The 27,494-nt window shown below is 41.7% G+C and overlaps 1 protein-coding gene across 1 annotated transcript in view; it reads left to right on the forward strand.

Annotated features, from left to right (window-relative positions):
• Nucleotides 1–27,494, forward strand: part of TMEM178B (transmembrane protein 178B) — a 332,549-nt gene that overhangs the window by 298,639 nt on the left and 6,416 nt on the right. The window contains exon 4 of the mRNA XM_019489247.2: nt 6,006–6,143. Within this exon, the coding sequence (XP_019344792.2) occupies nt 6,006–6,143 (138 nt within the window). The remainder of the gene's footprint in view (nt 1–6,005; nt 6,144–27,494) is intronic.

Here is a 27,494-nt window from a genome sequence, read left to right on the forward strand (position 1 = left end):
CTTGCACAGATATACTGTGTATGGCCTTGACTATACTCTCTTAATTACCCATCTCTAAAGGGAGGCTCACATTTTCCTTTCTTATAGGTGTTGTTATGGGGTTCGTGAGGTATTTTGTTGTTTTTGAGGTATTCAACTACTATGATGCAGGTGTAGACTAGTAGATATCAATAGGAGAAGGGCCGAGCCCTTCTTTTGCACAGAGATCTTGTGGTCAAAAGGCATCGTGATCTTTTCAGGCATTAATACTGATTCAAAGCATGTCTCATTTATGAGTACTGGGGTGTGAAACTTCCTCCGCATTGTGATGATCAAACCAGAACAGGGTATCTTCGTATCTTCTGTAACCACCACAGATGGACAGATGTTAAGCTGAAAGCAGAGGGAGGGGCACCTACAAACTGACAGCAACAAGATTCTACCACATGCTGTTAGGAAAAAAATTAATCTTCATCAGCTTCTTCATCAACTTTTCTTCTACTCAGATTATCCCCAGGAAACCATTACAGTGAATATTCTCTAGCCGAGAACAGAAATGCTGTTAGAAAATTCACTTTGTCTGTGAAACTCTCTTTAAAGAGTTCTTCTTAAATGTGTTGATCTCTATTTCCAACATGCTGTATGAAGTTTGTGACTTTCCGCTTGGGCTAACAGCTCAGTACTGTTTCATCCTCCCTCTTCTATGCTACTAGACATGAGGTGTAAGGCTTTCTTTTACAGACTATGTCAACATCATGCACGAATTCCTGGGCAGTACCACTTCATTTTCCTTATGTCAAAAAAGACGTTTGGAGGGCTTTTCTGTCACGTAAAGCAGCAACAGTGTGCATGGGTCTCATCTCCAAAGTCAACAAGGCATGTGATTCAAACACAATATTTAGCACATTGAAGTAAAGAAGAAGCAGAAAGTGGGGAGGAATCTTTAAAACATAAGCTCACTAATTTGCAGAAGTGAAGAGATGTTAATCCAAAACCAGGCAAGCCATGCTCTGGCATCCCCAAATGACTGGGGGTGTTGACACTCTCCTTGTACTGAATAAAACTCTGGTACATAATGAAAATGTCACTGAATCAAAGGTGTAAAAAAAAGCCAACATGGTATTTTAGTTCAGTGAAATTTCTCATCTGAAGCCAGGTAGACTTATCATTAAAAGGTTTTTGAGCAACATAGCCTGCACGTTCAAATCTCTGCTAAATTGTCATGTTCAGTTTTATAGTTCTTTTCATTTGTGTGGTATTGCCAACCTCAGGTGTTAAACCATGGATCAACCCCCTCCCTCCCAAATTATGTAATTCCTTTAAAATTCACCAGGCTTAAAGAAACAATGAATGTTGGTTTCTTTTCTATTTGTCTTCTGCTACCCATCTGAAGTATGGTTTGTTCTTCACAGCCAGCTTTAAGGGCAGAGATTACTTCTTTAAAATGACAGCTGAGGATTTCATGTAGTCAAATGACAGAAAGAAAAATCACAAGGAAGGGTTTCTAGAAAATTGTGGAAGTTAGCAATGCTGTGTGTGGGGATGAGGACACCCTCGGCAGGGCTACACAATCAGATGCTGGTTCTCACTGGGGACCTTGACGGTATCTTTGGAGTAATGCTGCATGGCAACCCTACCACAAGAAGAAGGGAGGGAGTAATATCTCTGAGGAGAGGTTAAGAGCCAGACAGATGAAATGGAGAATTGAGTTGGCTTTTGGAGTGAGGAGAGAAAGAGTTCTGTATCCCAGGGACCAAACCCCAGTGAGAAAGAAACCACATTGCATTTAGAAATTAGAAGGGGTAAACATCAAAAAACTCCACAATAGCTGCTATCCACAGAGCTACACAAAAGGAAAGGGAACTGTACTTAGTTTCTGGAGCAGCAGCATCCACAGAGAGAGGTCACAATTGATTCCCAGGCACGAGGCCCACAGTTGGTCAGGAAATGAGGAGAAATAGCTCGAGTAATCTCTGCCAGATATCTCTGCACAGCATGATAATCTCTAGAGCTGCCTTCACAGGGCTTTGGCAGAGGCAGAACTAACAGGAAGCAATCTTTGGAGAAAACAAGTATTTTACAGCCTTTCCCATATCTTAGCCCCATATTACGGTGGGGGGAAAAAACCAAGACAACTAGTCCATCTAGCCATAAAGAAATTAAGAGTGCTTGTGTCCCCCTGTGGTTTTAATACTCATATTGAAAACCTGTTTGGGAAACCACTGAGACTAGCAACCAACCAGCCACAGAATTTGTACTCAAACTATAGTTCTTACAGAATAAACATTGTAATAACCTGCTTTATGATGACATTTAGCTACACTTCCAAAAGATGTGATTCATTTCAAACAGCACTATATATCATAACAGATTATACTGTAGATATGGATTTGTATTACAGCTGTAGCATCTGCGCCTGTTGCAGAAAGGTGGGATTCAGTGCAGAAAGTCCCAAGTGCGGAAGTGAGGAAGCAGTAAACCCATTTTTCAACTTGCAGTGCTTCATTTGAATCAACATAATTTGGAGCATGGTGTTTCTTTAACATAGATGTACCTTCACTTTCACTTCCTTGTGCTGTCCTAAACCTGTGGGTTTTCAAGTCATCCGGAGAGTTTTCCAAAAAAAAAAACAAAACCCCCTAGATTTTAAACTTCCAGGATTTCTTCCCATACCACACAAACAGTCAGAGAGCAAACATTATAATCTGATTGACCATTGCAGGGCATCTTTAAACAAGAAGTATCCCCAGAGATAACCAAACTCAAAACCAAACTCCACTCACTACTTTCCTCCTGTGCCTCATTCATTCATGTAGCATCCTCCCTTTCCCAAGCCAACAGCCAAAGAGAGCTAATCAATGCCTTAGAAGTGCAGAGCAAACCCTTGACTTCCCACCCTGTTTTCCTGGTCAAATGTCATCCAAACAAAACAGTAATAGTAATGCTACTACTAATAGAGTTTCCTGTCTAGGAAAGACAGGCTTCTCCTCTCTGGCCTCCTCCTCCCTAAATAGCCTAAGGGTGCTGATTCAGTAGTGCGCTACATTATATATATTAAGTCCTTTTCCAGGGAAGAATCACTTTGAATAGTCTTGTCCTTAGCACTGACATCTCCTTCGTGCAAGCTCTGACAACTGAATAATGCCAGAGCGATACTGTTGGACAAATGAGGGCTATTTATGAAATTAGCTTACAATTCCCCTTTCCCACCATTGCTATTTGCAAGTGGTGCCCTCAGAGAGTGTTACGACAGGACAGAAACCAAGATGGTTTTGAACAGAAAAGAAACTTTATATTTGATCTCTTTCATATAAGCCTAATGGAGAGGCTTGTGTGGAGCAGAGTTGAACAAGGAGAGCAGTGGGAATTTTTAACGGAGCCAAGTGGACAACTTGGGGGAGTTGGAGTTTTTCAAAGAACATAAAACTTTTCTTGTTGTTATGAAATTTCAGCCACATGTTAACCTCACTGTTTGCAGGAAAGGACATAGACTAGTGTTGTCATGATGCTAATGGACCTTGCCTTGGTGTTTTGACAAGTACTGATCCCTCTCAAGATGGGAGTTCAGCTGGAAATGGACCTCAGCACTAGAAAACCCCCTAGAAATTTAATTTCAGAGTCCCATTGATTTAATTGTAGCAGAAACTGGCCCTTCTCTTGGTAAGTGAAAAGAAAGGGCTTCTGAACCCCTGCCATACCCCTCTTCAAAGTGGCTCCATCAAGCAAGTCATCAGGATGGATGCTTGAGGGTTAACTCTCAGATTGTATTTAGTACCATCTTGGAGCTGATTTAGACTATTTAAAGCTCAAAACTCTTCACTGGGAAAACAAGCGTGTTCCTACCTTGAATTAGCAATGCCTAGTTAAAATCAGGGGCCTCTTGCAAGGTGACACAGACAATTTTGCCATAGTTTTGTGATGCAGGCTTTGCTGTCATTGAAGATAAGGCAGTGGCCTGCAGACTCTGTACATTTCTCACTTTCTTGTGATTTGAATCACATCTTTACTTATTATTCCAAGCTACTCTGCCATAAAATATGCCTACACAGATTTACTTCTTGAGTTAAAATACAGTTGCTCTGAAAAATCCCAGAAAAGAAGGTACCATAACAGGGCTTTTAGGAAGTACCAATTTTTTTTCTGTACCAGACATGCTGTGGATATATTCAAATCCTCTGGATTCTCTCTTCACTTTTGTTTTTCGGTTGGGCAACCATGAAACACTCCCTCCGAGTAAGATACAAAGAGGGTGTTTAAGACCTGCTTTCTCTAAGAGCGGGGCTTACCAATAATCCTTCTGCCCCAGACCTAAGGGACTATTGTCCTGTTTACAAAGCAAAACAGAAAAAGGGACAAGGACATGTTGGATGGGGATAATACTATAGGTACAGGAAGGTTTGCATTCTCTACCTTGCACAAGTGTTAAGGGCTAGGTAGCCATGTGAAAACCTAAACTGTCAAATCTCAGGAGGGCCTTCAAGCATAGGCTCAGGGCATTGGATATCTTTTTAATCCATCAAGGCAAAAGGGCAAAAAGAAGAAAAGTTTGTTAGCACTGCTGTTGGGCCACATTTTCCATTACTTAAGCCAAGGAGAAACGCTGCCATAGAGACCAATCGCTGATTCATTGTGTACAAATCCCCCTCTTCCCCTCCCTTCCCCAATGTGCATTCTGTTATTTAAAAGAAGGGGAAAAAATCCAATGCAAATAAAATTTGCTTCCAGTGGGTGGGAGCATGTTTGAGGAGCTGGCTCAACTGGCATTTTTCCTATCTGCGTAGTTTTGCTTGGTGGTGCTTACACTTTGCGTGCGTGCTTGGATGTAGCTGAATGAGCTGCTTGTTCCTTTGAGTGCCCTGCACTCTGCTACCTCATCGGGGAGAGTGTCAAGGTCCTGTTCAGTAGTAGCATCCTGTGCTTTTTTAGTCACCGTGTAGACGCTCCAGCTTCACATTTCATGCAGGAAATCCCTGTAAAAATGTTTTATTTTCTCCTGTGTACCGGTGGGCAATGTTAGTGCCACAGTCCCTCCGCGTTAGGGGAACACTGGACGTGTACATGTGCCCCTACAGTGCCGTTGTTACTGTGTCATCATTTACTATATGATGATGCAGTAACAGGTCAAACTGTGCCATGCCGGCGGCGCACGTTTTTTTTTAGCCACTACATCACAGTAGCAACATGCTATACCGAGGGAGTGTGTTGCTACAGTGACGTAGCCATGGCATCACGATTTGTGCCTGCCGATGCTACATTGCCATAGCACGTTGCTACAGAGACATAGCATCACGTGTAGACGTGCCCCCTGACATGGGACACAGGAAAATTTGATGTAGAGGGTTTTTTGCGTTTTGAAAACATGCTCATAAATGTGTCATTTTCTGGCGCAAACAGGCCAGACACAAGGCATTACACACCATTGTGCTGGTGCCCCGCATGCCTGACCTACAGTACACCTAGCTGCTTCATTCCCAGCCCTCTACCGGCCCTCAGCTCTGCTGCTGCTTGTCAGAACTGATGAAAGCACCAACACCCCCCCCCCCCCAAAAAAAACACAACCAAAAACCAAAAACCAACAACAACAACTAAAAAACTCATTTGAAATATTCACACCCCTAGCCTGAGGCAAGGAAGAAAAATACTCTTCCCTATGCTCTGATCCAGCCTATTTATATGACCCTACCACACTGTTTGAAGGCTGAACAATCACTCTGCCCCTATGAAGTAGGGGAGTTTGATCGGCCCGATTTATAGATGGAGAACTGAGGCCCAGAGAGATTATGTGAATGCCCAAGGCAGTCTTTTGCAGATCAGAGAAATGAACACTGGTCTCTGAAGCCCTAGCTTAGCATCCTAAGTAATGGATCATCCTTCCTTTACCATCTTGACATAAACCCTCCTGGGCTGACCACTGACAGCTCTGCACAACAGGAGGTTATTTTGCTTTTCAGATTCTAATGAAGCTCTGATGATAACAATTTGCCACAGTTCATGAGCATCCTGTTATACTCTCTTTCCTTTTGCAGACCTGCGCAGGATGACAGCTGGCTTCATGGGCATGGCTGTGGCCATCATCCTCTTCGGATGGATTATAGGGGTGCTGGGATGCTGCTGGGATCGAGGCCTTATGCAGTATGTGGCGGGGCTTCTCTTCCTCATGGGAGGTAAGAACGCTGGCTTGTACAGAAAAGTATTTTGTCTCTCAGAACCTTGTATTTGGTTTCATGGTTTGGTTTTGGGGGATCTCTGGGGTCGAGTCTCCTGCAGTGCCAGGCAACCAGCTACCATAATCCGTTCCACAACCTTAGCAAGTTCTCTCTTAAAGCCAGTTATTTCCTCTCACTCCTTCTAGTGAGGGACTGTACTGGAACCATACTACTCTGCATTTATTCAGTGGTATGAATATTTCTATTGGAAATATTTTGTCTAGTCTAGTATGTCCTAGGATTGCTTTTGCCTTTTTCATGGCCACATTACCGTGGTGGCTCATAGTTATCCTGTGATCATTTAATATACCCATGTCTTTCTTTTCCTCTGTTGTTTCCTGCCAATGTGTCCCCAGTTTACAATGGAAATTCTTGTGATTAGTTCCTAAGTACAAGACCTTGCACTTTGTACTATTACATTGTCACCCATGTCTGTTATCTCAGTTCTCCAGCTCATCTAGGTCTTCCTGTGCAATATTCCAGTACTCTTTTGTGCTGCAGGTGAATCCTAACTTTATGTCATCAAAAAATTTCATCAGTACACTCCTACTTTAAATGAGATAAGAGTTTAGCCTTAGATGAAGAACCAGGTGGATGATTTGCATTGAACAGTTCAATTTGCCAAATGTAGCCCTTTTTTCTCCTCGTGGTTCCCCCCCGCAAAAAACAACCAAACAAACAAAAAACAGGTCACAATTTCAGTTTCACAAACATGACAATTTGGATGCTTGTTCATGTGTATCATATTATGATGCAGGCAGGACTACAGAGCATAGAGAGGTATGTGCAGTTCCACCAGCGGTAAATGCTTTAGTATTGGTAAGCTAGGAATAATTCATATAACTGATACTTTACTCTGGTGTAGCGAGACCACCAACATTACCTCTGTCAGAGCCCATCAACACATCCTGCATTCAGCTAACACCATATGCAAACACATGTTAACCTGTGTGTGGAGTGCTTACTACACATATTCAGTTCTTACAGATGTACAGGTAATAGGTCTGTCAAATTAATGTGCTACTTTTATGCAATTACAAGCTTTCTCAATAACTGTGTTGATGTAGGATGTTTAGATGTCTGGAAGATGTTTGGCTTAGTGCCACCTGACATCCTGATGTTTAAAAAGCACTACTTAAAGTCAGTACCGGACAATGCTGCCTTGATTTAAATGCTGGCTAACTGATATTCAACACAGGAGTTGTTCATGGAGAATCACCATAGTATGGGGGCATTTCTGGTGGGTCTGAATATGGATTAACCCTTAATTCAATGCTACTTAATTTTATCACTGACCTGAAAGAATGCTAATGAAGTTTGCAAGTGTCACAAAGATTGGTGGACTGATGAATAATGATGGGTCAATTATACAGAGCAGAGTGATCTGAATCTCTTGGCAAACAAAATGGATTTTATATAGCTAAATGCAAGGTCATGCCTCCAGAAACAAAGACTGCAAGTCATGTTCACAGGATTAGGAACTGTATTTTGGGAAGCAGTGACTGAAAAGGGCTGAAGGGTCATGGTGAATAACTGACTCACCATGGTCTTCTAGAGCAATGCTTTGTTTAAAAATGCTAACACTATCCTTAGCTATATAAATGGGAGTATCGAGTAGGAGGAAGCAGGTGATGTTATCTCTGCATGCAGTACCACTACTGAAACCATGACTAAAATAGTGCTTTCAGTTCTGGTATCTGCATTTTTAAAAGGAAGTTGTACGAGTGAAGAAGATTCAGAGAAGAGCCACAAGAATGAGTGGAGGGCTGGAATATGTGCCTTGAAAATGAAAGATTTAAGATTCTCATTTGATTTTGCCAGTTGAAGAGAAGGTTAATGGCTATATTGATTTGTCTAGAAATATCTACACAAGGGCCGCATCTACATGAGACACTGATTGTAGTGTCACGTGGCAGGAAGCGTGACGTGACGCTACTATGCGGTAGTCTCAGGCCACTGCGCCGTCAGTATCATGAAGAAACTGTTTGTCGGCACTACTGCACAGTAACTCTGGTTACTGTTTATACAAGTACTAAATGACTGTGCAGTAATGACTGCACAGTCCGCATCTCGTCTAGACGCAGCCATGGAGAAGATATCTGATACTATGGAGATCTTTAATTGAACAGACAAAATGACATGCAAGATCATGCAAGCAGCTGGAAAATGAAGCTAGACAAATCTGAAATAAGACATGCTAACTATTTTTATTTTACAGCCCATATTCTGTCAGGATATGTGATGTTTGTTATTAATAGAGATACGTCTGTAAGAAACGCCTTTCCAGCTTAGTCATGACATGGGTCATAGTTACAAAAGGTTATATGCCTTTCATGTGGTATGGTCAGTACCACTCACTCTACTGGCTACTATCACATCTTCCCTGATTTTTTTTAATAACAGAAACAAACGAAACAGCAACTTAAAACTCCTACCTCTGGCAAACTGCCAAATTAATAAAAGACATGAAGAGAGACGTCTAGGCTGGAAGTCAGGGGATTAGACATCTGTAAATAACTACCACCTGAATGATTTCCTAACCTTGGGGTCACTTCATGTTCTCATACTAACTCGTTCGGTGGAGGCCTTTTACCCACAAGGTGTGAAGCCAGGGGGGTGCAGTGGTGCAGTTGCAGCATTTCTAGTCAGGCAGTGCTGAGGGAGTCCATTGACTTCATAGCAAGAAGTCAATTGACTTCATGGCTCATTATAATCTATCTCAGAGGTTCCCAAACTTTTTCTTATTGTGTACTCCCTTCCAGATTTACCAGCTGCCCATGTACCCCTACCAGCATACGTTTTATATTTTTAACCCTTTAAATGCCAATTATTATTATTATTATGAAAATTAAATCCTCGATTACACAATTTCTCCTGCGTATCCCCCCCCCAGAGATGTGTTGCATACCCCCAGGGGTATGCTTACTGCAATTTGGGAACCCCTGATTGACCTGATTCCTTCTAAACTCTGCAATCTACAGGTGTTAATGACCCTCTCTCCTTTTTAATGGTTTTGATGTTCCACTAATCAAACTATCTTTTCTTCTGTGTTTCTGCTGTCCGTTAGCTGCTCCTGGTAATGTAGCTTCTGTTTCATAGCCCCAAAGATTTGTAATAAAATCTAGCTAAAAACATTAACTCAGATGTGGAAATAACTTTCAGTGATACACTGTCAAGATGCTCAAGAAGGCTAGACTTTGCTTTATGAAGCTGAAAAAAAGATGCAAATTTAATTCTAATAACTACAGGACTAATGGAACAACACCTTTCGATTATTTTTGTCTATTTTGTTAGGGTTTTATACATAATATATGATATAGCAAATTAATGCACATTCCAATAAAGAACGTTATATTTGTTTTTGCTTCAGTCTTAAACAGAAGTATTTAGCCCTGGGCTCTTAATTTATTAGTAAAGCTTCTAGTTCCTTTATAACTGGAGAAAAATATGTGTTGTGGTAAGGCATCACATCATCCTCACCCCCTTTTTCATATCCTAGATCTGTCCATGTTAACCACTGAAGTGAATTGTTTCCTTTGAGCTTATTCCTGATAGTTTTCCACTGACAGACAGGAAGCTATTAGTTCTTTGAATATTTTGATTGTGCTCAAAAATCAGAGCGCCGGTGTTCACTGCAGTTTTGTTTGGCTATCTTCCGTTCCTACTTCAGAAGTGACCCTTAGGGGTGATTATAACCTACGACCCTTGGAGCCAAAGAAAGGATTCTTTGGTAGTCTAGCATCTATTATCTATCACACGGGTGGGCAAAATGTGGCCTGCGGGCTGGATGCAGCCCACCAGGCCATTCTATCTGGCCCATGGGGCCACTAAAAAATTTAGAAAATTAATATTTATCTGCCCCGGCTGCCTGTCATGCGGCCCTCGATGGCTCGCCAAAAGTCAGTAATCGGCCCTCCACCCGAAATAATTGCCTGCCCCTGATCTATTAGAAATTGAAAATTTTCTGCCCATAATGGAGTTTTACTTTGGCATCCTAGTGGCATGTGTTGTTTTAATTTGTAAGCAAATATGGGTTAAATATTTTTGGTGAAGATGATTTTTCAATGTCTAAGGATGTTTTCCTTTTGACCACATTTCTCTCTAAACTTATGATCTTCATGAAGCATAATGCATGTGTGTGCTAAACAAACAATGCTACATCTGGATCCCATGAATCTAGTAAATTCTCTGTTTTTTACTGATTTCTTTTTGCCAGTCCATGAGAGTGTCCTTGATCTAACAAATTAGGAAAATCACCAAAATAAGTCATTTGTGAATTGTGGGCCATTATCTGTTATTAGTTCATCTGGATTCCCATGGCAAGCAGTCATGATCTACAATGTGCTATTACATTGTTATTCAATGTGTTTTGCAACAAGTTTTAAAAAATCCTTTAATAATTCATTTTGGCTTTTTGTATTTATTTCAGTTCTTACTTGGATACCCTATATTTGATGATAGCATTTGTCTAACCATAGAAGGATATTTAACCTCTTTTCTTGCACTTCAAAATTCCCAAATGGATATGACTACATCTTATGTGGTGGTACTGTGAAATAGTGTCCTTTGGACAGAATTGCATCACACACAGAAATTTCATCCTTGTAGTGTCATTAACTTTATAACATGGGAGCTGCAAGGGTTTTCCATTTGCTAGAATCCAACCCTCAAGTTTTGCAAAAGGTGGTCATTTTGTGCTTCTCATTTGAGATAAAATCTGACCATTTTGGAAATGGGTAGCACGTAAATTATATTTACTTCAAGCTCCTCTTCTTGCGGCTTCTTGCTTTATCTTTGTATAAGGATTCTTCAAAGCCTGCGTGCCATTAGACGCTTCAGACTTGTCCTAAAGTTCAATACTTTTTCATTAACATTTTCTGAAATTTAGATGGAGATGGTTTGTGTCATGTGGCTTCCAATTGTATCTGCTGCATCTGATATCTGCCCATGATAGTATTACTAAAATATTTTCCTCAGAACACACACACACCTTGCCAGCATTTCCTTTCCAATCTGAGTGCGATCCTGTTGTGTTTTCAGTGTTATGAAAGTATATGACATAAGGTGATAACTTTGCAGATAGCTCAAGCCACATGAATTTTCATTGACTGAGAACTTTGGCTCTTTGTTAATAAGCATATCAGTTCTGCTGCTTCTCTGATGACTTTTTAAACATTTTCAAAGTTTTTTCTCCCATTCATCATGCCATTCCACAACATCCTCAACCAACATTCTGAGATTACATACTTGTAATATTAAGCATGAATTTGCATCAATATTTTAATATCCCCATGAATCTATGTGATACTCCTTGTTCTGTAAATTTTAATATTGCAGAATTACCTCCACCTTCCTTGCCTATAATTGAAATCTTTGGTTACTTAGTATGTGTCTTTTATAACTGAATTAACTCAGTCCATTCAGGCATCTCCTTCTGCTCAACTTGAGAATCTTTTCTTGTTATGCTGAAAAACATTTTGCCATGTCTTGTTCTGGCACTCATCATTTTTACCCTTGTTCAAAGGTTGGCAACAATTACTTCCATTCCATGCAATCTTCAAAGATCTGAGTGGATGGTGGGTGAAATCATGCTCTATCAAAGTCACTGGCAAACTTGGTGTTTTCATACCCAACAGATACTGAGACTATCCTACAAGGAAGTTGTTTACCATACATCTGCCATGATAAGTTGGAGTGCTTTGTAGGTGTAGTGTTTTACACTTAATATGTTGACTTTGACATGGCATCTTCAGAGTTCTCAGGAGGTAGTGCTCATGTCAAGTGGCCATACTCAGATCTATCTGTGTTCTTAAGTTGTTTGGTTTTATTAAAGTGGCCATCCTGATAATTCACTTAGTTGTCATTTGTTCATGCAATGCCATCACATGTAAACATCAGGTCAGGTTCCACTTTTACTTTATGTTTCAGCACTAATGAGATGCTATACGGTTTGTTGGAGCACTGAGATTTATAGCAGGTTGAACTCTTACATCATGATTATATCCCATTACCTTCAGTATCTCATGAAGGTATGTTAGAATACCATGTATTCTGGCTGGTAGACAACTTAGAAATTCATTTTGATCATCAGCATGTACAGCTTACCCAGTCATTCAAGAGCTTTCCTCTTTCAGTGTTTCAGACTCAACTGAATGGCAGCCCTTACATAGATATGCAAATACCAGCTAACTTTGTGCTTACAATATAAAATAAGCTTGGTTTATTATTTTCACACAAGACAACGTGCTTATTTTTATGCAGGTTCTGATTTCATTGCACCCTATTTTGAAAGGCGCTTTTTGTTCAGCTGTTTCCAGGGTCAAAAGCCATAGGCTGCAGAGCTTTTCTTTAAATGAATTAAGAGATTCAACAAAACATCTTATATCATCATCATTGTGACTTTGTCCTTCAGATGCAGATTTATGCTTTTTGCTTTTCTACTTGTATAATTTGGATGGAGAATGCCACACTTCTGGAAAAGTCTTTTTTATTGCATCCGTAACACAGCATCTCTTGTAGCAGGTGTGTTATCTCCATGTTTTATCCAAACACATCTGGTCTCTACCATTTGTTTATCCTTTATTCTGTCCTATACCTTGCTCTTTAAATTAGATGCAGTTCTGTTTTTCCACTGTTTGCTAATACTTTCAATGGAGAAACAGAGATGCCACTAGCCTTGCAATTTTTCCATATTCTTTGCAAAATCTACTTCTTTTCATAACCTTGCTTTGAACCAGGTATACATTTTACCACAAATAACTGAGTTTCTAATTAATCTATTGGCAAATTATCCCAGCTACTCAAAGGTTCCATGGTCATGTGATTCAGTTTTATTATAAGTGTCTGTAATAAGATGATCTGCAGTCTCACCTGGCGGCAAATTTCTTGTCTTTGCCAAATGAAAGTCCTATCTGAAATATGGGGTTCTGGATATGCTTAAGTGATCTTAACGAGGAGTTTGAAGCCACTTCTTCTGTGTTTTAGAAGGTACTATAGTCCTCCTGTGGTTGTTTGTCTGCCACATGTAGCACTGTAATGGATTGCTTTCAGTTTGATTTTTCTATACTAGCACTTGCTTCCAGAAAAAACTTAGGAATAATTTGATCGCTTCTTCCAGTGATCTGTTAGTCAGAAGGATTCTGGTTTCACTGCTTCCATTTTCGCCATAAATTTAGTTTCCTTCTGATACTACATCAGAGAGCTGTTATGAGACTGATTTTTTTTTTCCTGCCTGGCCTATTCACATGACATGGGTCAGGGCTACAAAAGCTTTATATCCTTTTCACGTACCAGAGGTCAATAACCACTCTCTGCAATGGTTGCTGTTACAGTGGAGATAAGCAGAAAAGGAGGATGTGTGAAGGAAAAGAAAGTTAAAGACCAGCATGCAGGTTGCCAGCACAATTCTGTGTTTTATTCTAGATATGCAAAGCAGGGGTGTCTATTAAAGAAAAAAACAACCACTTATAATGTATGAGATGCTGCTCACATCTGCTTCTATATTCTGATCTGGGGGAAAAACAACTCTTCAGAAGCTTCTCTTGTTCCTTATGCTCTTCAAAAGAATTTGTTTTACAGGTTTTATGACTACCCTAAATTTGGGGGTTAGTAAATCCCTTCAACAAATTGTTTGATTAGAATCCCAGTCAGATAAAGGGATTAAGTGACCAACCACTTCTAAACAGAATAGCTTTCTCTTGCCCAAAACATGTGCATATTTGGTTTTCCTCACTTGCAAGGCTTTGGGGCGAACATACAGTACTGATTTATGTAATACTCTTTTTCTGTGTATGTATATCAGTGCCAACCAGCTTCTAAAAATTCACTGTTGCTTTTGGGAGCTCACTGATCAGGATGACCCTGAGGGAAGTAAATCACATTGGAAATAGGACCTTCAGAATAAACTGGATTATATACAAGAGGGAGAGTGCACCATCGCTTGTCAGTTTTGGTGGGTTATATATCAGCACTGTCTTGTGTATATCTGTTCTATTTTTTCACCTTGCACATGTGTATCCTCCTTTAGCTCACAGATAGAGGCTTTCCTTTAAAGAGACAAAGGTTATGGATTCTATTTTCTCTGTGCTGTGCATACATGCAATTAGATGCCAGCCACAGCGTCTGTATGTATGCAGCCTAGACTGTTACCAGCTGTCAAGTCATTTGTGTTTGGAATTTAACTTACTTTGAAAGTAGCATATGATGGTGCATATGATAGAGCCTTTATTCCACTTGACTGTGGGGCTCCCATCTCAACAAAAATAATCATTTTACTGCTGAATAATTTAACAAACAAAAATGTAATGATTTAGTGTAGCAAGCCTGTGGCAAAGCTCTCTGATTGAAATCTCCTAGGAAGATATAAAGTACCTTGATAACAGTTGCCAAGAGTCAGAAAAGAGAAAAAAAGAGATGAGATAAAACTTGGTAAAGTTCACCTGTAGAGTATAAGGGCTAATAGGCTGGTAGGGATTTCTGTTCTTGCAATTTTTTGTGTTTGTTGTGGTCTTGACCCATATTCATTCTCTTTACATTTTTATAGTGGACAAATCAGTAATTGCTATAAGGTTAAATTGCTTTTCATTAGGACATTGGAGGGCCAAAGGAGAAAGTTGTGGACATATTGAAAAAAAAAAAATATATATATATATATAATTTAGGAACATTTATACAAAATTGTTTAATCCATTGCTGAGGACTGACAGATAATGCATACAGAGCTGTATCATTTAAACAGAAATACAGCTGGAATCAGAAAATTGAAGTCTGGCATAACTATAATTTTCACTGAGAAGGGTGCCTTTCCTCAGCTTAGTTTGAGAAAGATGGGAGTATCAGAAAACTGCAGGCTAGGCAGGCTTATTCCAAGTGTTCGGCATGCTGTGAGATGGCTTGCATATATTTATAGCTTAAAAAGTGTTCATGTAATGACATCCTTGGAAGGTCACATCCCTAACTTCTATAGGCTACAAGAGGGAGGTGGATCATCACTTTGTATTTGCATGGGTCATAACCATTTGGAAAGGCCTGTGTAACAGGCATCAGTTTGACTTTACCTATAACCTCCTCCTGCCCTTTTATTTGGCCCCATTAATTTTGATTTTTTTTTCTTAGGTCATATTTAAATTTTAAAAATAATCTAAGACCTTAAAGGGACACAGGCAGCTTGAATTGATTTAAGTCCCTGGACTGGCTGAAGCTGTTTAAGATTACCAGAAGTCATAGTTTCCTTAGAATGTGTCCCGCAGTTTAAAGTATAGTTAGAAAAGACAAAAAAGTTCCTGGTGACTTGGCTGGGATACTTGTGGCAGGTTTCCCTCCTATCTTGGGACAGCTATATGAGCTCCAGGAATAGTTACATGCCCCTCAAGCCTTTAATACAATGTTCTCCCTTCTCTGGAGGTTTAATTCATTCAAAGTAACTAGCTGCTCCTCAAAAGACTTCCACTTTTAGATTCAGGGTTTTACAGCCCTCCTTCTAAGGCTGTGCACCTCAGATCTTGGCATTGCCAGCTTGTAAGCTATACCCTCAAGCCTGAAGTTTTCCCAGCCTTCTCTGGGCTGTCCTTCTGGTCATATCCCTCTTAGCTTGTAAATGCTTCTCTTTGGAGTCCTTCACAGCCCTGCTGTGTCTCCTGTCCTGGCCTCCCCAAGCCTATAAACCATTCATCCACTTCAGAGCTTTAATAACTTTCTTTCATGGCTTGTGTTCTGGCCAGGTTCTTCCTCTTGAGCAGCTGTTCTCTCAGAGTGGGCTGGGACCTTCTTTTGAGTCATGCCCCAGTCATCTAAACACTCCTGTAATCCTCACCAGGTTAGTCTCATAACCCCAAATGCATGTCTGGGCCACCAGGGAAAGAGGAGGTCTTGTCCTACCCACTCCACAAGGATCATAGTCCTGAGCTCTTAAAGGAACAGTGGCCTGGGTTTCCCCCCTACCTTCTTCTTTTCAGACATGCAGTGTTCCTGTATCAAACCCTGCAACCCCAGGGACTGGCACAGGGAGCTGGCAAGAAAAGTTCCCACTTTATATAGGGGATGTTAGGAATTAGGGTCACAAGTCAATGAGCTAAGGAGAGGGGGTCAAACATAGGCAAATAAATATTAACATTAAGGTACATGCACTTTGGATGTGGATAACAGGAAGTAAACAGTGACAGTGTGGTGAAATCACCCAGGAACAGGTAACCAGTAGAAAACACTAACACCTGAGAACATTAAACCCTCCCACAACTCCAGAGGGCTCCAAACCAGTCACTGGTCCCATGAAATGCTTAATTGCCATCTTCCCAGGCTCCACGTCTGAGCCCCACTGCTGCAGCTCACAGTCCTAGCTCTGCTGCTCCTTTTGACTCTCTGGCTACACATCTCCCTCTCTGCTGCATGACCTGTGCTCTGATGCTGCTCCTTCTGCTTCCTCCTCCCTCCTGCCACCTTCTAGGAGTTGTAGTGCATGTTGCTGTTCATTCCTCCAGTCCCCTGGAGGCTTCTGGGAGTTGCAGTTTATACTACAGTTTCTTCTTCCAGTCCCCTCAAGTCTTCTGGGCATTGTAGTTCATGTTACAACTTTACAGTACATGACATTCAACATCACAGTACATTACATTCTTCTCTAAGTGACTACTTCGGGGGTGGGGGGGCTCCCAGCCTTCATCAGCCTTCCTTGAGCACATGGAATGGGTAGCTGGCCTCACAAATTACCTCCCATGGTTTTAGAAGATCAGTACCCCTTTAACATTTACTATAAGATTTTTTTAATCCATACTCTAGTTTAAAGTGCATCTGTGTACAAGAATGGAAAAGTATATTCAGTCAGCTTCTGGCCTTGAAGTGCTTGTTGGCCAGTTGGTCCTTTGTAGCTGTTGAGTGGGAACCTATTTTATCTTTTTCACCCTAACAAAAAGATTACATAGATACCCTGCTCCTCCATTAAGACGCTTCCTAAGCTTTCTAGTGTCAATGCAAGAAAAGTGGCTCAGTCTTAAGTTCTGAGTCCTTCACTATCCAGCTTCACTGTTGTATTTAACACTTCTCTGGCATCTATTAATTAATATTGGCTCCCATTTTAAAAAGGAAGCAGCAACCTCTTTGAAAACAGAATGTGAATGATGACTGCCTGATCTCACTGCAGTATTTTCTATAAGCTGCTGGGCATCCTCCACTGAAATGCTGTGTGGTAGCCTCTCAGTCATGCTGCTCAAGAGGGATCATAACACATTTCTTTGCACTTCCTGCAGGATCAGTTCTCATGCGGGGGCCTGTGTTCTCTTTCTCACAGAAACATGCTGTTTCCACTAAATGTTTTTCTACAGTATATCAGAAATGTAGCCTACCCTTTATGCCAATAGCAGACCTAGCACTTTAAAGTGGGGACCTAAGAGTTTATGTCTGCCTGGAAACTGGTGGGAGGGAAGAGAGGAAATAAAGCAGGTTTTTTAGGCCAATGCCGGTGGGGGGACTTAGTGTTTTATACCAGAAGAGATGGATCAGTAGCAGCAGAATCCAGTGTCCGTTTCTTAGCATTCGATCTCCATGGAAACATTGTCAGCTGACTCAAAAGCTAGACTTCAAATATTTTCTTCCTGTGGCTCATCTCTGCCACTCCCAGACATGCACTCACACCCTAGAGAAAAAAGACCAGTGCAAACAGTTCTGGCAACTTTGTACTGGATCACAAAAGAACACTGGCACTTGGGAGAAGCATGAAGCCTTTTCTGTGGTACAGAGATTTGACAGACTGGAGCACAAGACACTAAGTAGTGTGTATGTCTAGCTAGACAATGCACTGTTTTTCATTTTGCAGTTGGCTATAGATGCATTTGTTTGAGCCTGCCCTATTTTCCATGGAGAAGTCAGTTCATCCTGATCCTGCACCAAAAGGCATTTTCATACCATCGGGACAAGGGACACAAGGTTGACGTGATTTACTTAGACATCAGTAAAGCCTTTGATTCTGTTTCCCATGGGATTCCCCCAAACAAACTGGAGGGTGCTGGCCTGGACCAGTCTACAGTGAGGTGGGTGGACAATTGGCTTAGAGACTGCTCCCAGAAGGTGGTAATTGATGGGATGGCCTCATCCTGGAGGGCCGTCTCCAGTGGGAGGCGGTCCCAGGGATCAGTGCTTGGACCCATGCTCTTTAATATATTCATTAATGACTTGGATGGGGGAGTGGAGAGCTCAGTGATTACGTTTGCAGACAATACCAAGCTGTGAGGAAACGTGGGCATACTGGAGGATAGGGTCAGGATCCAGGGTGACTTTGAGAGACTGGAATCATGGGTGGAACATAATTGGATGAGGTTTAACAGGGAGAAGTGCAAGGTCCTTCACCTGGGTAAGAAGAACCCTCACCACAAATACACGATAGGTGGTGGGCCACTGGCTGGCACAGCATCTGAACGAAACCTGGGGGTTACAATCGACTGGAAGATTAATATGAGCCATTAGTGTGATGAGGTTGCCAGGAAAGCAAATAAAACTCTGGTGTGCATCAGCTGCTGTGTGGCCAATAGATCCAGGGAGGTATTCCTCCCTCTCTGTTCAGCTGGAGTACTGTGCCCATTTCTGGACACCACACTTCAAGAAGGACATGGATAAGCTTGACAGGATACAAAGAAGGGTCACCTGTATGGTCACGGGCATGGAGGATAGGCCCTATGAGGAGAGACTCCGGGAAATGGGCCTGTTCAGTCTGAGTAAGAGAAGGCTGAGGGGTGACTTGATAGCTGCCTACAAGTACATCAGAGGTGAACACCAGGATCTAGGGGAGCAACTCTTCAGGAAGGCACCTCTGGTGGGGACAAGGACCAATGGGCATAAGCTAATAGAGGGTAAATTCAGGGTGGACATAAGAAAGAACTTTCTCTCTGTAAGGGTCACCAGAATCTGGAACACACTCCCAGCAGAGGTTGTGCAGTCACCCTCCTTGGAGGTGTTCAAGATGAGGCTGGACAGGTACCTTGTTGAGCTCATCTGAGCCTAATAACTTCCTACCCATGGCAGAGGATTGGACTTGATGATCTTACAGGTCCCTTCTGGTACTGTGATTCTGTGATTTTATTCATTCTACCCTTGCTTGTTTGTTTGCTTTCAGAGGAGGCCAAAAAACAATATTGGTTTCTAATTTTCCACTTTCAAATACTGCAGGCACTGGGAAAGATGTGGAACCAACATACCCAGTGCTTTGGGGAAATGAGAAAGTAGGTAATGTTTTGAGCTGCTCAAAATTTGAGCCTAGCTTTTGGTTCTGGAAAGAGTCCTGTGTAGCTACCTTCTGCTGAGAAGACAGTATTTTTGTTGGGGATTTGACAAGAAGTGAATTGAGGTATAAACCAAAGGAATGGGAAAGACTCAGAAAGGAACACAAAGAACTCTCCCATCCACAACACTGAGAAACAAGCTACATCATATTTTAAAATTCCATAGTTGTTCCTTCCCTTTGATAATGTCACCAACTTTTTGATCTGCTGCTGGCATCTGAATTTCAAGGGCATCATACTTCAAGGCCAGAGAAAGATGGTCAAACAGAACTTGCATTTATTTGAATTATTTATCCAGTCCTTTCAAATGCTTGTTATCAAACTGGGGTAAGGCAGTGCATGGGTAATGGAAGTCAGTATGTGGCTGGCAGTACTGACAAGGTAAAAACAGGTCTATATGGTAAGAGAAAGAGAACTGAATTTGTATGGGTAATGGGGCTTGTTGTGATATACAGAGATTGAAACAAGGCTCAGACCTATCTCCCCCAACTCCCTTACAAAGTTTGACTTGGCTCTTCTCTGTGGACATGTGGAAGTTAGTCCTGTATAAGGTACTTGTATGGGGCTCAAAAGATATTGTGAAAAGGTGAAAGTTGTAGTCCCTATGCCATGAAGAAAGAATTTCTTGTAACCCTGCTCAGCACCCTCAGCCCTTTAATAGGCAGCAGAGTCCAGAGTGGTGCTGTTTGCTGCTCTGTTCATGTGAAATGTACAGTTTTTGTGGGTTTGCCTTGCCATTTTTAGGCTTTATGTACAAGACAATTAAATGTTCTCTCTCAGGATAGTCACAAAATGATTAAATTTCTAACTGGATGGCTTGGGAGAATGGTAAAGGGATTCAAACCTTTTGCATCAAGGGCTCCCAGTTCTCCTTCAATCCAAATCAGAGAGTGACGGAAAGTCATTATAACCAGACATCTGTTTGGTTGCCTGCGTGAAATGAGTCAGTGGGTCTCAGTCCAGTTTCTAATGGGCAGATGTCCAAATCATACAACAAACACCACCCTGCATGGCACCAGATGGCCTGTTTGATGGCATCTACAGTAGAGAGAATACAGATTGAATGGACATGGGGATAACTCTACCTTCTCATCCTAGAAGTGGTCCCCTTAGAGTATGTTAAAGGTGTATTGGCAGGACAGAATGGATGAAGCCTGCACTGCAGCTGTTTATGCTGCTTCTCTTCTTTAAATACAGAGAGGCCTTCCACCTCTGAGGCTGTCAGCATGACCACTTTCACTATTTCGGTATTCACTTTAAAAGAAAACCTAGTCAGACTTCCAGATAGGACTCTCATTTTCAGATTAGAATGGTCCTGTTAAATCCATCATGGCACAGGAAAGAATTAATGGGGCTGCTAAGATCAAATGGAAAAGGTGCTGCAAGTCCCTTTACTGCTGTGGATGCAGCTCTGTGACAAGTCAAATCCTTTCTGTGATAATGATCAAATTAAACCAAGGTCTGTAATGGAGGTGCCTGCCAAGAATGTAGTGTGGCACCAATCACGCAGCCTGGTTAGATTGCAGTTCTGAGATATAATGGAACGGCAGCCTCGTGACTGATACCCGGGGGTGGAAGCAATAAATAGCATCAGGCAACAATGACAGGATGGTTTCAAGTAGTTACTGGCAGAGGCACAATGAGGTACTTCGGCACACTGGGCAGAACGGATGGGGTGGTGGGGATGGTTGCTGGAGAGCAGCAGCAGTGAGGTATTACCTGCTATGGCTAGGACTCCCCTCCCTCACTCAGCGCTGCTGCTGCTGCAGTGCTGGGATGGGCTCTGGCTGCTGCAGCTGGAGGGTGGTCCAGCTGCAGCAGCCCCTGGCATCACCAGTCTGGTGCCTCCCTCTAAATCCACAGCTGGGGCTACTGCCCCTCCCAGTAGATATGTCACTGGTCACCGGGTTCAGTACTACATAGAACAAAATAAAACCCACCTACAATTCCTTCCCATATTCCCATCTGAATAGTCTGGGCAGTCAGGCAAGCAGAGATAGAATTAATACACAGTCATTCCACCAAGGAGTTGTTTAATTCTGACCCTAACCACCACAACATATATTGCCAGCACACCAGTAGAATACTAATTAGCACCCTACTGCAACCGTTGGTGAAATTTTGGCCACGTGTGGGTAGGTGGTTGCAAGGCCATGGGATGTCATTTTGGCCTAAAGGTCATTGTGTTACTGTTGGGCTGTCTTGGAGTGAGGTGATTACCTTGCTCACAGTTATCAAAGTGCTGTTTAGTCCATGAATTGCTCCCAGGCTTTGAGCAGCTCCTAGTTTTCAGTAGCTTATCAAAAGTGTTGTCCCTGCCTTGTGCACAAAAATACAAGGTTGTGAAGAATACATATTTATGGTATTGTACATATGCATGGGCAGGTCCAGGATATTTAAAAAGGGTATATGGGAGTTGTGACTGGTACCACAGGGGTGGTGGCAACTCCACTGGCAGCCTCCTAACCCCCACTGGAGTGGGCAGACCACACCATGGGGACTTTTTTGTAGTTCGCAAATCAGATAAGAATATCTCCCCACAACCCTTGGCACCCCTAATTACTCTTCTGTGCTCAGAAGTACCTCCCCTCCTCTCTTCTTTGTGTTTGTGCCAGAGGAGCAAGTAATACATACATGGGGCCAGCCCCCATCCTGGTGTAATGTGACCACTAGCTCCATGTGATACCCTGTTTTCCTGAGACTGAGGCCCTGGCCCAGCAGGGCATGCAGTTATCATGCAGGATACACACTTCTCTGGTGCAATACTCCACTACAGCTTGTACAGTTAGACATCAGCACACAGGCCCTGCTGCTGGAATAATACACACAAGGATGCACAGTTATGGGGTTTTGCTGTGGATGCCTCTGGTGCGTTGTTAAACATGAGGCCAAAGGCCAAATGAAGGCAGCACCCAGGCTGTGGATATGTGACACCATAATAACATTACTACGCTCCCTGCTGTTTACTGTGGTTCTTAGTTTTAAAAAAGTGTATTCAGTTCCAACCCAGGTGGGTTTATGGTCTCATAATGACACGGCATGGTGTCTTCGCCAGCCAATCAGACTGCTTCTTCCATCCGAGTCTTTTTATAAGAGCAAATTTAAAGTAAACCCTTTGCTATTCTGCAACCTGCCTGTTAGCTGATGATGATGCGACGGTGTATAATTAAACAATAATTTATATTCTGTGCAAGTATGCACAGAGCAATAAAATGCTCTTGAGAGCCGTGTGCTGCTGAGGCGTTTAATCCATGCACAGAAGGAGTTTACTGCAAAGCTGCTCCCTCAGAAAGGAGTTTGTCATCATTGAGCTGGGATAGAATTTAGTTTTATTCTTTAATAATTTCATATGATTGTGATATAATTTAACTAGTTAATGGAACATTCTCTGTTCCAGAAGCTGGGCACATTTAATTTGTTTGTTTGCTTCCTGTCCCTTGAAAACAATAAAAGCAAGTAGGATAAAGAAATGCTGAAAATGATGGAGATTCTCTTGTGATATGGGCTTTTAAATACGGCTCTGTAATAAAAAACATATGATGACAAGTAAACAACTAGCATGCCATCCAAAGGAATTAGTAGCCACAAATAACCACAACTAAGAACAATTGGGTACAAACCCACAAAAAACACTTAAAAACAGAACTCATATTTCACTGAAAATTGCTGTTGCAAAAGGGACACTATCATCTTACAGTTCATCCCTCTGTTTCATTTCTTACTTTCCAAGTAACACGTAACATTTCTCTAAATGCAAGGGATCACAGGAAAAAAATCCCCTCTGCTTTTTCAGTTTGTATATTTTGTACCTTTTACAGTACTGCCAGTGGGTTGTTTTCACTGTTAGGCGCTGTGTGTATCTTTCAATCGGACATAAAAGAGATGGTTTTTAAAACAGGAGAATATTCTGATTGTAGAGCCACAAAAATTGGGAGAGGGTCTCAGAGGCAAGTGTAGTACTGGAACCTGATTTTAACTTATTTTTTTTAGCGTTAACTAGATTGGTCTAATGGATGCTCTCCCTTTAAGGTGACAGAACCAAGCTAAATAATATTTTGGCTTTTCATTTTTACCGATGGTCTCAGCTTACAAGTAATAATTTTCCAGTGAGTGGAAAAGGAATTGCCTGCTTAGGCCTCACACAGCGGGTGCAGTACACAGTAATGAGGCATGACTGGGGCCACAAAACCAAACTGGCTCTCAGAGAAACACCTGAGACTATAAAACCAGCTTCTTGGTAATGAGAATGCAGGCAGGCACTTAAGAAGGCAAACCTTCACTTGCAGTGTTTTTATTAAGGGCTGGTGGTTCTTGCTCATTAATGCCCTTGTAAAATTTTTCCAGGTTTACTAATACTGGGAGCTAAGATGGCAATTATGGGATACATAGCTACTAAAATAGCATTGCAACAAGATGATTTAGGACAGAACTGGTGTGAGGGAAACCATGCCAAACCAACTTCATTTCCTTCTTTGACAGGATAACTAGTGTGGTGGATGAGGGGAATGTGGTCAACATAGTACACCTGGACTTTTGACATAGTCCCACGTGCCATAAGCAAGCTGGAGAAGTGCAGGCTAGATGCAATTCCCATTAAGTGGATATGTAATTGGTGAAATAACCACAAGCAGAGAATAACTATTAGTGGATCAATGTCAGATTGGCAGGAGGTCTCAAGTTGGGTTTCATGGGTCTGTACTGGGTTCATTGCTGTTTAACATTTAGATTAATGATCTGGATGCAGAGATAGAGATTATAAGAAACATATTTGCAGGCAAACTAAAACAGAAAGGGATTGTGATTCTTTGGGAGGGATTGCGAATCCTTTGAAAAATAGGATTGAAATTCAAAAGGACCTTTATTAATCTGAGAACTGGGCTAGAAACCACCACATGAAATTCCACATAGACAAAGGTAGGGTAGTGTACATAGGAAGGAAAATCCAAATGTACAAATGTAGAACAGGGGGTAACAGGGATGGCAGTAGTGCTGCAAAAAAGTGGTTATGGCAGTCACACACTTGATAGTAGTAGTTAGCAGTACGATCCTGTCACCAAAAAAAGCAAATGCAATTTGGGTTGCTTAATTTAGCAATGTATATAAGATATAGGTAGTGATAGTAACACTCTACTCAGTGGTAAGTAGACCTTAGCTGGAAGGCTCCCTCCCGTTTTGGGCACCATTTTGAGACTTGAGAAACTGGAGAGGATTCCAAAGATGATAAAGGGATTGAAGTGGAAGTCATTCAAGGAACTAGGTATGCTTCATTTGGAGAGAAAAGAGATTGAGGAGGGAACATGATAGTAGTTTTTAGGTTGCCTAAAAGAAGATTTAAAAACACAGATCTCCTTCACTATAGACAGCAGAGCAAATGCTACTGAGTTTAAAATGCAAGAGAGCAGATGTAGAGTAAATCCCAGGACAACTTCCTAACTGTCTGTGCAGTAGCATAATGGCACAAACTGCCTTAGGAGGCTGTGAAACCTCCTTCCTTGAAGGTTTTCAAGAAGAGACTGAACAGGCATCTATCTGAGATGGCTTAGGAACAGCAAATCCTATCCCCATGCAATGAATTGGGCTAGATCACCGGTTCCCAATCTGTGGTACGGGTACCATCTGTGGTACGCAGACAACTGTCAGCGGTATGTGTTCACAGATTTATTATAATTACTTTACATGTCAAAAATTTGCTGGTGGTACTTGAGGTTGTATCATTTTAAATCTGTCAGAGTTTGGGAACCACTGGACTAGATGATCTTTGAGGCCCCTTTCAACCTTACAAGTCTTTCATAAAATCCCTTGAGCCTCATCAGCATAAGTAAATTTCTTGTGCTTAGATCAGCTGAGTATGACCAACTGCCTTGCAAACAGTTCTCTAGTGTAAACAAGGCCTTAAAAGATTTCTGTTTCTGAGCTTGCTGATTCATGCCATTAGTATTCATAGCCTCCTTGGCCACTAAGAAGAATAGGGTTTTTTTGGTGCAGGGTCTGGATTATGAAACCGCACTATAGAATGATAATTAAAAAAAAAAAGAACACTTCATACCTACATAGCCTTACAATCCTGCTTAATATGTAACTACATAGCCCTACCACCCTGTTTAATACTATCATGCTTAAAAATGGTGGTACCTAACTCAGCCCACTCCTAAGGTGGTTTCACAACAACCATGTTCACAGCTCACCTGAGGATCTTCTCTGCAGCTCTGGCCAGGCTAAACAGCCTAAAGATGTACCAAGGTGGGCATCCCAGGTGCTGTCATTAGCTACAAGACACAAGCTTCTAGTGACCATGACTAAGATGAAGAGTCCCATTGTGCTAGTCATTGTCTATAACAAAAAGATGGCAACTGCCTTAAATAGCATATAATCTAAATAAAAGAGACCATAAGCAGATAAAAAGAAACAAGCAGGAGGTACACCAGGTAATGGTCAGGTTGTTACAATTAACTTGTCACTGGGGTTTAACCTCTTCACATCAGCAGGACAGCTATTTCCAAGATGAAATCAGAGGAAGTGAAGCTATTTAATCAGGAGTGGTGATTAGATTTCCAACACAGCAGTTTCTGTGGTGTATACATGACCTTACCTGAAACTTATTCTCTCGCCTAACTGAAGCATTTTGCAGCAGAATGTGAATCTCCTTTATTATAAACCATTGCTATGGCTTTATTGATGTTTCATGTATAAAAAGTATATCCCAGTTTGGATTTCTCTGTCCTCAACAAACTGAATTTAGTATGTTGCTCTGCCATCCCCTACTGGAGGAGTCAGTGTTTCTCTCCCTAACCCTGCTCAGATACCAGCACATCCCTCGTGGATTGTTATTACTGCCTGTCATTCATATTCTGCCTGTCAAGTCCATGGGGAGGAAAGCTAAACCTCAGCCCATCTGTATTCAGTTCTGATTATCCCAGAGCTGCAGAAAATATTTTTGACAAACAAATAACAATTCTATATTGCCACTGCTGTCCTGGGACACTGGCTCATTAGCAAATGTGGAAGGGAAGTACATGACTGATTTGCAAGGACCCATTGGTGAAATTCTTTAGGATTTCATTTTTTATGGGGCAGCATGGGTTTCAGTGAGCTGCTCATGAAATGTAACCACTTCAGAGACCCTGAAGTGCAATTTCTGTTCAGCAAGATAGTAGTATGGGCAACAGTACATAAGCTTTCTCACACCATCCCACAGATATGTCTAACCTCAACTTAGAAAGATCACTTCAGTCTCTGTGCCCATTCAGACCTTGAGCCTCCTGCTGACTGCCACCAATTGTGCCAGTTGGGAGGATGGTATTTTGTGCTATGGCCATCATGTCACTCTGTCTAGGTTTGCAATCCCCAGCGCATTCTGTTCAGACCACCATGTAGCTGTGAGATGGTAACAGCCTTACCAGCAGCCCTGGTCCTTCTCATGGTGAGGGGCCAGATTAACAGGACGTGGGGGTGCTTCCTACTTCTTCCAGCTGAATGCAAACAATATGTGGGATTTGCATAACACACAGGAAGGTTTTCCTAGTTTGTATGAGGTGATTTTTTTTCATGTGTGTAATTGACAGTCATAAATAGTGAGATCATACTGGGGGTGTTGGTAGATTTGTGTCTTAAATATTTATAGGAGATACCACCCCAAAAAGGTAGAGAAGAGCTATGGCTGGGAACATGGCATGAGCAAATCCCTGTGCATGCTACTCCTAATTTATCAGCTTGGTTAAAATCCAGACTCAAGGCTGGGGGATGGGATCAGCATTTCTTAAAGTAGTTCCACATTTGAGATTGGTATTCTTCTCCATCTTTGTAACTTTCATCTCATTATTGATTATTTGTGGTAGACAGCCCCAGCCAAAATCAGAGCCATAGATTCAGCCTGGGCACCCTATCAAGACAGAGTAAGCAGCTGGCCTTCCCTGGAGCAGCTTTTATTCATGGTGCACAAGGCAAAGTGTAGGAGAAAGGGAGTACATGAAGCCTGAAGTTACTTCCTTCCCTTTGGTATTGAGCAAACACAGCTTCAGTTTAGCCAACAGGTTTCCCTCCTACCTCC

This window comes from Alligator mississippiensis, chromosome 4, assembly GCF_030867095.1.
Source record: "Alligator mississippiensis isolate rAllMis1 chromosome 4, rAllMis1, whole genome shotgun sequence".
NCBI lineage: Eukaryota > Metazoa > Chordata > Crocodylia > Alligatoridae > Alligator > Alligator mississippiensis.